This window comes from Chanodichthys erythropterus, chromosome 18 (genome assembly GCF_024489055.1).
Source record: "Chanodichthys erythropterus isolate Z2021 chromosome 18, ASM2448905v1, whole genome shotgun sequence".
NCBI classification, from domain to species: Eukaryota; Metazoa; Chordata; class Actinopteri; order Cypriniformes; family Xenocyprididae; genus Chanodichthys; species Chanodichthys erythropterus.
The window spans coordinates 24,276,635-24,292,864 of record NC_090238.1 but is presented as its reverse complement, the minus strand read 5'-3'; the positions used below and the strand labels follow the sequence as shown (position 1 = coordinate 24,292,864).

The window sequence follows — 16,230 nt, the reverse complement described above, 5'->3', positions numbered from 1 at the left end:
GGTTAAACACAATCTAATCAACATATCTATTATCTACATGATTTCAAAACATTTATACAGGTCAGGTATACAAAATGAGATACCTGCACAGGATACCTCTCACAAAGAAAAGCTGTATTTACATTAAGAAAAAAAAAAAAAAAACTGAACGCCAACTCATTCTCCTTGAAGAAAAGCATTCACAGATTTTAAGTCTCAGGGACAACACACACACACACACGCACGCACACACACACATATTATGACAGCTCTACGCTCTAAAAAGTGTACAATATGCACACTTTGAAGACATCTAAAAAGCAGTCTTTGTCTTTGCAAACCGGTAGAAATAGACACACTGATGGACAATTTGCTTCTTTGGGCTCAGGATAATGAGCATCTTGTATGTGAATGAGGGTCCACAAAAACAATCACATCTTCGAAAGAAGAAACTCTCATAACCGGGAAGTTATTTAAATCAGGTCTATACCATGAGAAGGTTGACGGGATAGTTTGGTATCAGGTCCTCATTCACATTTCAAATCCCATCAAAATGTGTGCTGAGATTCTCTTAGAAAAGAATGGTTCTAGAAACGACATACAAAGTGGGTTTTGGAGCAGGAAGCTGTTGTCAGAGTCTTTAGGGAAACTTTCCTCAGTGAGTGATCTCACTGATTGTTTTTAGCTTTTGCGTGTGTCAAAATGTGAGACTTCAGGTTGGTGGACTGAGCAAATTTCTTGTTACAGCCATCAAACGGGCAAACATACGGTCTGTCTCCAGTGTGAATCCGCACATGTGTGCGTAAGTTAAAGTCCAAAGAAAATCGCTTTCCACATCCTTCGAAAGTGCACTGTGGAGGAAAGGATGAAGAAACATTAGGACATTTATTATTTATATTTAATTCAGTTCCACACTATTCTGAATAGCATTATCCATTTTTTTAAGCATTAACAAAAAAAAATCTTACCTGGAAAGGTTTTTCACCAGTATGAACCAACTGATGTCGTTTTAGCTTGGAACTTTCCACAAACGCCTTCCCACATTCAGCACAGACATGAACCCGTGGCCCATGGGTGTGCAAGTGCTTTCTCATAGCGGAATTGTCCCGAAACATTTTTGTGCAACCCTATGATAAAGACAATGATGATAAACAACTAAAATCCTAAAAATCAAGATAAACTAGACATGAAATCATTAATAAATATTAAACAGTGATTCCATCTTGAAACTGAAGCACTGCTACAGAAATTTAACAATTCTCACAAATGCTAAATAAATAAATAAAAGGCACACTCACTTTGTGGGGGCAGGCTATCGTCCTTGGAGAGTCGTCTTCTTTTATTTTCCTCGGCTTCATTCTGTATTGTGAAAAATATCAAGGGTAATCATTTGCATGTGTGTTGTTTAATCTAGGAGTTCGGTAATAAAGGACATACATAAGTAGGGATGTGCAACGATTAATCGCGATTAATCGTTTGCAAAATAAAAGTGTATTTATAAATGTATGTATTTTTATATGTATAAATTTAAGAAATATATGCATGTTTAAATATATATATATATATAAATAAATTAACATTTTTCTTAAATATATACATGTATGTGTCTGTATTTATATATACATAATTATTATACACAGAACACATATTAGGTAAACACAGACTTTTATTTTGCAAACGATTAATCGCAATTAATCGTTGTACATCCCTATACATAAGAAAAAAACTAAAATATAATTTGTATCTAAAACAACAACAACAGACTGAATTTGGAATTTAAACTTGTGATATCGGTTATATGTTTTTGATTTTTGATATGGATTTGATTTTTTTTCAAAATACTACATAAAAATCAAATCAATGTAACAATAATGCAAACATACAATGAACTGATTTATTTGACTTGGGTAAAGTTGGTTTTATATTCGCACATTCGGACATCAGTATTCAAATAGCCTTGTTAATCACACTACATTGGACATTCAGTGGACATTTACAAGCAAATATGCCATTAAAACAATACTTGCCTATTTTGATCGACTGTGAAAAATGTTGTTGGTTGTCAATATCATATTCACAAATATTAATTTATTGCACATTAATTGGAAAGCCTCAATTTATCATAAGTCAGAATGTGCGAATATAAAACCAACTTTACCAAAATATTTATTTGCTGGACCAACTGGTTTTAAAATCTGCAAACATAAATTCTCTCATGCCTGACTGCTACTTATATAAGCTCGTACTGATGATTGGTAGGAGCCTAATCATTCAGTCCTGTCAAGCCTACATTTGAAATTTCATATAAAGTTTCGATCTTTTTGCTGAATACCCACCTTGCAAACTCTGCCAGCTGTTTTGGGTCTGACAGGTCAATACCAGGTATGCCACCAGGGGGCAGTTTTTTGCCTGTCATATACTCGGAGTAATCAGGAGGAGAGTTTTCCCCAATGATCTGCTCCTCCACCACTGTCTCGTGATCGACATCTTTCTTATCATCTGTCAAAACACAAGATGAAACGTTTAACAAAGTACTTAATCAAATCACACACACTGTATTCATAATGAGAAAACCGTTATAAGGACAGACATAGCAAACAAAAGCTAAATGCACTGATGACAGTCAACACTCTAGTCATGAATGATTCATCTTCAGGGTAAAATAAGTTATCTCTCCATTTTCATAAGCAATCACTATGCTGATTATGCGATTGTGGTGTACTTTATATTTCAGTCAGGTATTCCGCACCCAAATATGATCATTTTGAGAATACAGAAATGCAATGAAGTGCGTTGTGTAAAACTGATGTTTCAAATAAACAGACGCCTGACGCGCATGCGCACTCTGTGATGGATTACCGCACACTTGTGAACGAACAAACACTTGAATCTGCACCCTATGCTCATGTTCTTTACTTTAATATTCAAATAACGCTAAACATTTTGGTCGTTAGAGGCCGGACTCCCATAAAACGTAGCATCAAAGTGTAAAACCTAAGAAACTAATGCATAATACCCACAACAACAATAACGAATATTACTAATGTAATGCAACATCCTGTAAAGCCGCTAGGCTCCAAACGTCGACGTAAAAGAACTGAAGTAACGTTACTAGTAGTTTAAATATTTGCACGTGTTTCAGTATTTAAACAACACATTTTATTAAACTATTCCAAGTTAAAAAGAGATTACATTTTTCTACACAAATTCACACTGTCGTTAATCACAATCGCCAAGATTTCACAACTACAATAAATACTTCTGCACAACTTGCTTTCCACCATAAATATATGAATATGTATTAGTAATAATAAATACGCAGTGTCTTAAACATTAAATAGCATTTTAAAATCAATGCGCAAAATGAACCTGTTTATTTAAACGTGTACTAATGCTAATCACGTCGTATTAAACTAAACTGAGGATTATCGGCACAAGAAACGGCTAGCTAGATGTATCCTAATTTGTCAGTTACAAGATTTAAATACGCGGTAACATTTGTTTATTGAGGGAATGAAGCGCCGTGAGACGGATAGTTTGCAGGCAAACAGCAGATCGTGTGACTAGGTCCCTCCCCTTCTTCAAAATGAGCTGCGCCATTGCGGCCTGCAGCAGCGCGGCGGACTCACAGCGCCTCTCTCCGCTCCCGCCGCCATCTTTCCCCGCTCACACAACCGCCATGTTTCGGGGCCGCCGCCATAATGGTCTGGAGGAATATGGCGGCGCCCATCCACACTTAAAACATGGCTTCCCATCAAAACAAAAACATTTAGACCGGGGCCATCCTTATAAGTGGCTTTTCGGTCAGAAAATCGTTTCTGGCACTGGGCTATCTGGCAGCTTTATAACAGGCTCGAGAGGAAGAGGGCCCACACGAGGCCTTCGCGAGAACAAAGCACTTGATGTGATGTCAAAACTTACCAGATGCCCACATAGTGACGGAAAACTCCCCCTCCAGTGTTTTGATCTGCACTTGCTTCTGCTCCCATTTGCGTCCGCTAGCCTCGGCGGAGTTAAGGAAGCTCTTTTTGACCACTCTTTTCCCGCTGCCTCCTCCTTTCTTCATCCTACCCGACGGGTTCTTGCCAGACACGGTCACCAAAGTCTGCTCGATATATTCCTCCTCTGCCACCGGAACAGGGACGGGAATGAGGATCTGGTCCTCGAAGCTGTCGTCTGCGTGGAGGTCTGAATCATCGCAGCCAACGACCTCCTCGCGAGTTTGTACCAAAATCACCTCCTGATGGTTAACGTGGTTAGGATCGTCTGTAACCAGAGGCTGCAGAGCGATCATCGGCTGGTGCTCGTCGTCGTCTCCACCGACCACTGTAGTCTCGATGGTCTCAACTTCGATTTCGTGCAGCTCGACGATCTCGGCCGGCATCTCCGAGCCGTCGGTTTCAATGTACAGTGTCTCACCCGACGCCATTCTTGGCTCTCTTGCTCTCCGAACTGATTTCAAGCAAGCCCTGTGTCAAATCAACGACCCGCTCTCCCCCTCCTTCTCCACTAAACAACAGACAAAACTCCGTCCCACATTGACTGACTCCGTTCACGGACTCTGCCTGAGAGGATCAGCCAAGCGAAATCTCGCGAGATCTTGTTCTTCGTTTGACCTCATTCTCACCACTAAACTTTTGTAAATTAGTGATGTTTAGTTTTTAAATCTACATAGTTTGAAGAACAGCTGATCAACTGCATATACATAACAAAGTAAAATAAGTTTATTTTGTTCTGAAACACGTAGTTTTAAGTTCAATATTGGTTACTCAAGTAGGCATATTTCTTTCATGGAAATTTTTTTCATTGTATATATAAGCAAATATATTTTGGATTGACATAAAGAGGATTTATGTCAATAAACCTATAGATTTACAACTAAGTGGAAGTGATATACTAAGTTCCATATATTCATTTTAAACATAACCTAAAATGAAATGGATATAAAAAAAATTTAATTTAATGTATTGTTTTGTATATTTTTTATGTAATGTAAAAGCAAAGAAATGTGATGAGAGCATGCAATGTTATTATTAGGTATTAATAGTGAAATGCCATACTTTTCATAATTTTGTTGTTATACATATATTTACAGGAATATATATATGTATATATATATATATATATATATATATATATATATATATATATATATATATATATATATAATCTCAGTATATACATATGCACAGCATAAATGAGTACACCCCCTCTGAACAGATGTATTTTCTTTATGATCACTAATACAATTCATGGATTGATGGCAAAACTAAAATGTATTAAACATATACATAATAAAAACTGAGAAATATGTCAGTCATTAATAGCCATAAAATAGGTAAATTAGCCAATTTTGTTTAAATTAAGGATTGCAGAAATGAGTACACCCTAGATTTAATTCAACAAATGTATAATATTCTAGCACTTAGTATTCCCGTTCATCATTTTGAATATACTGCTCTGACCCTTCTTGGTAAGGAGGGTACAAGTTCATGACAAATCCTGTTTAACTCCTGGATGATGAGCTCCTTAAATGCCCTGATCTTTAATGGGGAGTGTTGCTCAACTCGTCTCTACAGAATCCCCCACAGGCGCTCAAGAGTGTTAAGATTGAGTGCAATACATCTCCACAGAAGGTTTTTCACCTTGTGAGAATGCATATCCTCATTGTCATGTTGAAAAAATGCCCAACAATGCAAGGAATGAGGAAAGAGTAACATCTTCTGTTTCAAGTTTGTGCATTAAATTACACAGTGGTGTGGGAATTCATGACAGCAGTGATAAAGCACAACTCCCTTCAGCACTCATTCATCCCTATATAAGAGATTTACTACCACTTTACTGCAGGCACTTCTCACTGTCCTCCTCCTCTAGCAACAACATAACATTTTGGATGCTGTTAGATCCAAATTGATTGATTTGGTCTCATGAGACCAGAGTATTGATTCCCATAATCTATATTTTGTAAATATGGGCTTTGGAAATGGCTAACTGACTTTATTGCGCTTTGGCTGTAGGTAGTTCCAGTGAGAACAATAACCAGGCATGTCATTTCTGCAGGCTGAATCTTACTCTGTGAGATAAACAGTCACTCTTTTCATAGCTTTTCTGGCTCTGAGACACTCGCTTGGTATTTCTCCTGCTCTCTGTCTAGCAAAAGAATCCCTCATCACTAAACGAAAGCTTAAAATGAAAGCCTGATTTTTTCACAAGTCCATTGTTTTGCTATATTTTCACACTTAAAACAATGATTTGGTAATCCTCTTGTAGCACTGTCCTCTTTTGTGCTAAACAAATATGTCTCTGTCATTTCTCAAGTGCTTCCATTGTTGTCAGCATTAAGTCTGAGAATGATTCAGTGGGCTATATAAGACTTTTAACTGAAATTACTTCTCTTTAAATGTTTTGGTTCAACATACTTACCTGTTGATCAAACATTGCCTTATACTTACACCAGAATTTTTTTATTTAGTTTTATTTACTAACTTTTAAGTGGGTGTACTCATTTCTGCTACACAACATTTTATCACCTTGATAAGAAAATTATTTTGGTGAAAATTATTTTACCAATAATTTTGACATGCTTCTTTGGTAACTGATTAAGCAGACTTTCTGGAACATTTTATTTCTAAAGAACCCTAAAATGTCTTCTAAGTAATTGAGTAATTGCTGACTGAAGTGTATATCTGTTTCGTTTTATTAAATTTTCGTTTCTCTCATTAGGCCTTATAATACATTAAATGACACAACCATCACATTAGGCTACATCTAAATTTGTCTGTTATTAAATCCTCCTTATGCTAATTGATGATGAATTTTAATAAACGCCCCCTCGCGGTAAGGTGACGTAAACCTGGAGTGGGGGTTCAATCTTCAACTGGCTGGCGGCAGCAGCCACTGACAGGTCACATGACCTGGTGGCAGCTGCCAGTCTGATTCTGGCAGGTCACGTGACCTGCCAGTGGCGCTGGTGGCAGCTGCCAGTCTTGATTCTGGCAGGTCTGTCAGCGGTGGCTGGCAGAGTGTAACGCGTTCCTTATTTCTATCGTTGCATGGAAATACATAATTGTATTATTATTAATATAATCTTATGACTCTATTCTTTTGTATAATTCACGTTTTAGATGGGTTTATCTCAATTAAAGCAGTCAAATGACCGTGATCTCAACTGGTGGAAAATGACGCATAGCCCAGCCAGCCACTGCTGAGACGCGAGTATAACGCGTTCTCTAATCACTCTCTCTGCATGAAAATACATAGTTTTATTATTATTAATATCATATTATGACTCTATTCTTTTGTATGGTGGACGTTTTAGATGGGTTTATCTCAATTAAAGCAGTCAAATGACCGTGATCTCAACTGGTGGAAAATGACGCATAGCCCAGCCAGCCACTGCTGAGACGCGAGTATAACGCGCTCTCTAATCACTTTCGCTGCATGAAAATACATAATTTTATCATTATTAATATCATATTATGACTATATTGTTTTGTATGATTGACGTTTTAGATGGGTTTATCTCAATTAAAGCAGTAAAATGACCGTGATCTCAACTGGTTGCTATGCTTTGCTGGACGCTCAACCATCCAGCCACTGTTGCCTGTCATTCCAAAGAAATCATTCTAATTTGTATGCATACTGCTAATAGTTGTGACGATTTTATGTTTTGTAATAACACAAGTTATGCAATAATATATAGCATAAAAATGGCAATTAAAATGTGAATTATTCTAATAATACGACCCTTTCTCAACATTAATCCTAAATCTGGATACAATCATTTTAGCGGCTGTGGGGAAGTTTAGGTCTCATTTCTTGATTTCATTTTAAAAAGGTGTGTTTGATGTAAATATTTAGATACATTGACTTTGTTCATTTCTTTTAAGGTCACGGGCAGCATAAGCAACATGACCACCTGTAAATCTGCTTGTTTCACAAATATGTTTCACATATTTACAATATTTGGAGGGGACTTGCATGTTTAAAAAGTTGTTGTTGAGTGTTAGCTTGTAAGTAAGTGTAAGATAAAAATTTTGTGGAATGCAGCAACTTTGATTTACCTAATTATTCATGACTCTTTTTTTAATGTTAAAAATAATAAAATACATGTTTACATTTTTTAATGTTAATGTAAACAACAGGCGTTTGGGTAACATTTATTTGTCCATTTCTCATTAATTATATATATATCGGAGGATGTACAGTTTGTACAGTATAAATAAAAATCATGAGTCCCAGTGCATGTGTGTATGAAATATGATACCTCAAAAGTATGTGCATGTTTTTGTTGTTGAGCATCATATTTATACATCAGGCTTTTATAGCTCAATTTTTTGAAAATCAATCATAATAGAATGTTCCCCGAAAGCATGCTGTGTTATATTTGACATTTTCCACCAGTTGAGATCACGGTCATTTTACTGCTTTAATTGAGATAAACCCATCTAAAACGTCCACCATACAAAACAATATAGTCATAATATTATATTAATAATAATAAAATTATGTATTTCAATGCAGCAAAATTGATTAGAGAGCGCGTTATACTCGCGTCTCAGCAGTGGCTGGCTGGGCTATGCGTCATTTTTCCACCAGTTGAGATCACGGTCATTTTACTGCTTTAATTGAGATAAACCCATCTAAAACGTCCACCATACAAAACAATATAGTCATAATATTATATTAATAATGATAAAATTATGTAATTTCATGCAGCGAGAGTTATTAGAGAGCGCGTTATACTCGCGTCTCAGCAGTGGCTGGCTGGGCTATGCGTCATTTTTCCACCAGTTGAGATCACGGTCATTTTACTGCTTTAATTGAGATAAACCCATCTAAAACGTCAATAATACAAAACAATATAGACATAATATTATATTAATAATAATAAAATTATGTATTTCCATGCAGCGAGAGTGATTAGAGAGCGCGTTATACTCGCGTCTCAGTAGTGGCTGGCTGGGCTATGCGTCATTTTCCACCAGTTGAGATCACGGTCATTTTACTGCTTTAATTGAGATAAACCCATCTAAAACGTCCACCATACAAAACAATATAGTCATAATATTATATTAATAATAATAAAATTATGTATTTCAATGCAGCAAAATTGATTAGAGAGCGCGTTATACTCGCGTCTCAGCAGTGGCTGGCTGGGCTATGCGTCATTTTTCCACCAGTTGAGATCACGGTCATTTTACTGCTTTAATTGAGATAAACCCATCTAAAACGTCCACCATACAAAACAATATAGTCATAATATTATATTAATAATAATAAAATTATGTATTTCAATGCAGCAAAATTGATTAGAGAGCGCGTTATACTCGCGTCTCAGCAGTGGCTGCGGCTGGGCTATGCGTCATTTTTCCACCAGTTGAGATCACGGTCATTTGACTGCTTTAATTGAGATAAACCCATCTAAAACGTCCACCATACAAAAGAATAGAGTCATAATATTATATTAATAATGATAAAATTATGTATTTTCCATGCAGCGACAGAGATATAAGGAACGTGTTACACTCTGCCAGCCACCAGAACCTCTGACAGACATGCCAGAATCAGACTGGCAGCTGCCACCAGGTCACGTGACCTGTCAGTGGCTGCTACCGCCAGCCAGCTGAAGATTGAACCCCTACTGTAAACCTGTCTAGACCAGAATTACAGGACTGTGACAAAAGCTGAAGTATTTTATAAAGGGAAAAGAAAAGAAAAAACATTTAAACTAGCCTTTACAGTACAATACATATATTGCCACGCGTATATTTTAAATCAAATTGCCAAACATTCCACAGTCAACCGATTTGCGTCTGTGGCAAAATGTTTCTTATTGGGACAGAGCAAACTGTATGGGCTAGGCTGCTCTGACAGCTTAATCTCGTCACTTCGTTAGGGTTTCGGTTGAAGTTAGTTACCGTTGGTAGGCTATAGACTCTCAGGCACACCTTCCATACTTGTCTTATCTAAGAGGGCGTGTCCGAAACGAGTCTAGTAAGCGAGGAATCACCTGAGCGCATTACAGCAGCAGCACACAGGTGTGAAAATGGGGAAAGCAGTTGGACGCTGGGACTTTGAATGGGTTTATAATGAACAACCACACACATGGAGAAGAAAAGAAATATTAGGTAAGTGTAAATCAAATAACAGAAATACAACTGTAAGTCAGCAGAATTCGTTAAACTTGCTGTAGGAGTCATGTGGTTTTGGCCAGCTGACTGACTTAAATTGAGTTTAAATATCACTTAACCATTTGGGAGCGTGTTCAATTTTGTTATCTGGTTGTATAACTTGTTAACAAATATATATATATATATATATATATATATATATAATACATAGCTCAAATGTGTAGCCTACCAAGAAGCACTTTATCTCATCATGACTGCCTATCACGGCATTACTCAAAATAATCACTGATTATACAGAATCCGGACGATTAAAATGACATTTTAATTCTAATGTACATCTTCCCGAACTAGTTTAACATTCTAAAAAATTATATTTGAAGTATTGTCCAATATAAGAAAAAAAAAAAAAAAAAAATCATATCTTCCCCGGAAGAGTGAGCGTGTGCTGGGGAGCCAGCGTGATTATGGGTGTGCTTTTATGTATGTTTATTTTATTTATTTACCCCCCCCCCCCCCTTTATGTACTCTGTCGTCTTGTGTTATATGCAAAATATTAACTCCTCTTATTTTAATTGTATTTGAGGTCAAACACTCGTTGTATGTTTAGTTTAAGTTAGCCTAGTTAGACAAGACAGCCTAGGTGTAGACAGGTGAAACATATAGATGTGTTTTTCCTGGATCTAACAGACAATGGCTTCAGGGGATGGTAATTTGTGTAAACTGATTCCAGGCATTATTGGCTCTATGGCAATGGGTCTTACTTGATGACAACAGTCTAGTCTTATGACCATAACAGTAAAGATATCATGTCACAAGCTCAGTTCCCCTATAAAACACATTTATGAACAACTTGGAGAAATAGGGAATTAAAAAGTTGATGCTTTTTCAACAGACCTCATTGTAAGAACGTCCCCTTCACTGTAATTCTCCACCATTATCCCCCCCAAAAACACCTCTTGATATTGATAAGATATTGTGAAGTCACACGGATAGCTTTACACCTCAAGCTCTTTAAATATTAATAGTGTATTCTTCTATCATCTTTGGACCATTTCAGAAGGGATGATGACTCTGATACTATTTACAAACTTTACAAAAATATTTTATACATTTTCAGTAACATGAAAAGCTTTTAAAATATGATATAATATTTCTAATATTGTATACTGTACATTTTTTTATACAATATATTTAGAACTTCTGTTCATAACTTTTTTTTGTGTTAAATTATATAATGAGAAAGTACAACATGAATCCACTTTCCAAACCATGTTTTTGTCTTACCCTGAATCATTATGGTACACTTATAATAAGTGTTTATTTTCGGAATATTTCAGACCAGACTGGTAGGACCCGCCGCAGAGTATCACAGTAACTGCGTGAGTCGCCATAGACATACATGGAGAAAAGTAGCTCCGGCTACAGTGTTCTACCGCAAGACACGTGCAGTTCTGATTATTAACCGCTAGAGGGCCAAAAATCACGGACTGCAGCTTTAATTAACAGAAAAATTTGGTGTTAAAAATTATTGGTGTCAGTGCAATGCAAATCGGTCTTTAAATTATTCTTGTTTAGCTTAGTTATTATTTTCATGGCAAAACATGACTTTGGATTGTAATAGCATCTGGGAGTGGAGTTTGTGGTACCTTTATTTACACATTTTATGGTATCTGGTTACTCATTACATGGATGAACTTGTCCAGTGTTCAGAAACACTGAATTCAGGTTTGAATACTTGAGGCTTGAATACAACTTACCGAAGCCAAAACACAAACACTTTGTTCAGAATAAACCTGTTTGTTCATTTATGTGACAATAAGCCATGACAGGTGTGATCTTGTCCAGATTACAGTAGAGACATAAGAGGCAGGAAAAGGCGCATCCATCAATCTTTAACTGCATGTGTACACCTGCATGTTTTGTCAGCGCCATTTGTTTGACATATGTAAAATGCAAAGGCAAAACAAATACACAGATAATTTGACATGTGGAACTGAAACCAAGAACATGTCCATGTTTAATGGTGCCCATTTCATGATTATCACTGCTTGTGACTGTATTAGCCCTAGATAAAAAAACAAAATATGATTCACATGTTACCATTCACTTGAGCATAAACCAGTTGAAAACCTAGCAATATGAACAGTTTGCATACAGACATTATGCAAATTGCATGGAAAAAAAAGGTGTTATGGCAGATTTGCATGCAGGTCACATGTAATTGTACAGGTGAAAGTGGTTACTGTGAAATGGATGTTTGTAGAACTTAAATATTCTGCAGCAGTGGATGATAAACAGAACATTAGTAGGGTAAACAAATCTACTAATTAAAAAGGCACACTGTCAGGGGAGCATCTCCCATGTGGGGAGAATTGCTAATAAGTTGACTACCTACACAACATAGTGCCTTAACATGTTTAATAGGTTACTACTAGCAACTGCAATTTTTTGCAATGCTAAGTATAAATAACATGACCTTTTAAGATGTTTGTTAATAACATCGAATTAAGATGTTACTATGATAATATCTTAATTTAAAAAATATAAGCATAATTATTTCAAGTGTTAATTTAATTAGGTTGTGAAGGCTTAATTTCAAGTACAACACATCCTTAAACATGAATAAGACTTCAATAAAAATCTATAATAATCCCTGTAACAAGAAACTAATTTCAAAAGCTCAAACAACAGTTTATATCCTTTTGAAGGATTTTTTCTCTATTGCTGTCAATATAGGGACTGTAATGGAAAAGGATGTTGCTTGTGTTTTTTAGAAAAAAAAAAAAAAAATCCTCAGATTTTTAATGTTAAAATTGAGAATTTCCACGACACGTTTCACACCCGTAAGACCTTCGTTCATCTTCAGAACACAAATTAAGATATTTTTAGAAAATACGATGACTTAGTGAGGCCTGCATTGCCAACAAGAACAATTTTTCAATGCCCTGAAAGCTACTAAAAACATATTTAAAACAGTTCATGTGACTGCAGTGGTTCAACTTTAATATTATTAAGCGACGACAATACTTTTTGTGCCAAAAATAACAAAATAATGACTTTATTCCACAATATCTAGTGATGGGCGATTTCAAAACATTGCTTCATGAAGCTTCGAAGCTTTACTAATCTTTTGTTTCGAATCAGTGATTCAGAGCACCAAAATCACATGATTTCAGTAAACAAGGCTTCTTTATGTCATAAGTGTTTCGAAATTTCAATGGTTCATGTGACTGTTCATGTGGCAGTTTGATTCACGCTCCAAACCACTAATTCGAAACAAATGAGTAATTAATGACAATGTTAATTTTGGGGTGAGCTAACCCTTTAACAAGACACTGGTAGTTTGATGTCTCTCGTATCACTCTCTTTCTGCTGACATTATAACAAATTTCCCTCAAAGATGTATTTTTGTGGCCATTTGGTCATCTCAAATCTCTTTAGTGATACAATTCAGATCATATGTGTGTATATATACACACACACGTTTGTGTATATAAACGATAATAATAAAAAATGTAGCTTTTTTACTGTTTAAACTATTTTGATCTTGACATTGTTCTCTCTCTTCAGCAAAGTATCCTGAAATCAAGTCTTTGATGGGTCATGACCCCCAGCTGAAGTGGGTTGTGTCAGGGATGGTACTCACCCAGCTGCTGGCCTGTTACATGGTTCACGAGCTCTCCTGGAAGTGGGTGTTGTTTTGGGCGTACGCATTCGGTGGCTGCATCAACCACTCTCTGACCCTCGCCATCCATGACATTTCACACAACGTGGCCTTTGGCACTAAAAAGGCGCGCTGGAACCGCTGGTTTGCCATGTTCGCCAATCTCCCCATTGGCTTGCCTTACTCGGCATCCTTCAAGAAGTACCACATCGACCACCATCGGTATCTTGGAGGAGATGGCTTGGACGTGGATATTCCGACCGACCTTGAGGGCTGGTTCTTCTGCACCCCAGCCAGGAAGGTGCTCTGGCTCTTTCTCCAGCCTTTGTTCTACGCGCTCCGTCCCTTGGTCGTGAACCCCAAGCCTGTGACCAGGTTGGAGATGCTGAATGCAGTCGTGCAGTTCGTGGTAGATATTATCATCTACTATTTTTGGGGTCTCAAGCCTATAGTTTATCTTATTGCTGGCTCTATTCTGTGCATGGGCCTGCATCCCATCTCTGGACATTTCATTGCTGAACACTACATGTTTATGAAAGGTCATGAAACCTACTCTTATTATGGCCCTCTCAACTTGATAACCTTCAATGTGGGATATCATATGGAGCACCATGATTTCCCCAGCATTCCTGGCAGCAAATTACCTGAGGTACGAGTTTGGCTGTATTCCATTATTTATAGGGATGCACAATATTCAAATTATGATATAAGCTGATAACTATGGTAGATATTAAAATGTATACTTTTTTACGTCGCTTTTGCACTCTAAAAATCAAATTCGCATCATTATAATGTACACAATGAAAATCATTCATGAATATTCAATATTGAATATTAATTCAGTGATGATGAAGGTTAGATGATGGCAAAGGGGATATAAATATAAAAACAAAGGAAATTCAATATCCAATACTTACTGATATTGTAAAAGATGCCAATATTGGCTGATAACCTATATTGTATTTAAACTGACACTTATCCAATAGGCATATACTGTATATAGAGTTGCTACCTTGGTTTTTCTCACTCATATAAGAGATTCTTATATGATATTCTTTACGCATAAGCTTATAGATGTGGTCCACTATGAAAATAAGCTGCCATTAACAGAAGGAGACCAGATTTTTAAATCTAAATAAGTTTACTTTTCAGGCTAGAGCTCAAGTGGAGACGTCATAGCAATGTAATGCTCTGTATTGATTTTGACAGTTACTGATTAAGAGGAAGAATGTGACATTTGGCATTTTGATACGAACTAGAAAGACAAATATTTGCTAAACTCTTTTTCATTCTTCATCAGTGTCCATGAAGACAGTTTAATTGTGTTCATAGCTTACAGAAATCACACTTTCAGTGAAAAAGAACCAAGGCATGTCTGTAAACTGATTGCTTATGCAGTACATTGTGTCTGTTAATGTTTAAACCATTAAGTATGTTAGCACTAGAGACAGGAAACCAGCGCTTCATCTACACTATACATTCTAGCTGCATTATTCTTCATTCATATTTCTTGGTTCACATAATGCATGTCATACAAAGTATATAAATAGAAATTTAGTAAGTAATATTTCTGATTTATTTATGCATCTTTCTCATTTTACAGGTCAAGAGGATTGCAGCAGAGTACTATGACTCACTCCCTCAACACACTTCCTGGATGCGAGTGCTCTGGGACTTTGTATTTGATGACACCATCGGTCCCTATGCCAGAATCAAGAGACAGTACAAACTTGGCAAAAAGGAATAAATTGGGTATTAGACTACTGATCTAACCAAAGAGTAATACACAGATCTGCAAATGTAACATAACTGGCACTTGCAGGCTATTAGTTGCAAAGGAACAAACCTTTTCACACATGAACCTGCAAACCTCTTCATTCTGTCACGGCATTTCATCATAGAGATCCATTTGAACAATATCCAAACTATTACTTCACATTCCCTGCAACTGGGACCATGTTACACGATTTGTAATTTACTATTTCGGCGTATCAAAGCCCAGTTAACCTTCTCAAAATATTTCCATACATTAATTCTTACCCAAGACGTGAAACTTTGTATTAGATTCTGATGTTGTTCTTATGGTGTATATATATGAACAAAATGAATGCAGTTGTTTTTTGTATCATTGCCAAGTCACTCAAATATACTCAACTTCTGAGATGCCAGTTAAGATGTACCTGAGGAAAGAAGTGCTAAGAAGAAATGTGAGTTTAAGCAGATATGAAATTCCTTTTCATCAGTGAGGCCTTTTTGAAAATCTAATATTTTGTGCATTGTTGTGTAACTAGAAGAGTCTTTAAATTGTGTTTCATATGTTCTGTCGTTTGCACTGTGACAGTTTAACTCTGAACACCACTGTGATAAATATGCTGTGGAATATATTTGTTCAGCACACTGTAGTTCAATAAAATTCTCTTACAAGATGAATCTGAATAATGGCAGACAGATTTG

At 36.4% G+C, this 16,230-nt stretch overlaps 2 protein-coding genes across 2 annotated transcripts; one reads left to right on the top strand and one right to left on the bottom strand.

Moving 5' to 3' along the window:
• Positions 1-123: 123 nt before the first annotated feature.
• yy1a (YY1 transcription factor a) lies at positions 124-4,772 on the bottom strand. Its single transcript, XM_067367058.1, has 5 exons — positions 3,901-4,772; positions 2,316-2,478; positions 1,278-1,338; positions 948-1,106; positions 124-830 (listed from the first exon to the last, which is right to left on the bottom strand). The coding sequence occupies exons 1-5, from the start codon at positions 4,406-4,408 to the stop codon at positions 648-650; spliced, it is 1,074 nt and encodes a 357-aa protein (XP_067223159.1). The 5' UTR covers positions 4,409-4,772; the 3' UTR covers positions 124-647.
• A 5,204-nt stretch (positions 4,773-9,976) lies between these two features.
• degs2 (delta(4)-desaturase, sphingolipid 2) lies at positions 9,977-16,200 on the top strand. Its single transcript, XM_067368318.1, has 3 exons — positions 9,977-10,109; positions 13,683-14,425; positions 15,380-16,200. Exons 1-3 carry the CDS (start codon positions 10,028-10,030, stop codon positions 15,521-15,523), a joined length of 969 nt encoding a protein of 322 aa, XP_067224419.1. The 5' UTR covers positions 9,977-10,027; the 3' UTR covers positions 15,524-16,200.
• The last annotated feature ends 30 nt before the right edge of the window (positions 16,201-16,230 follow it).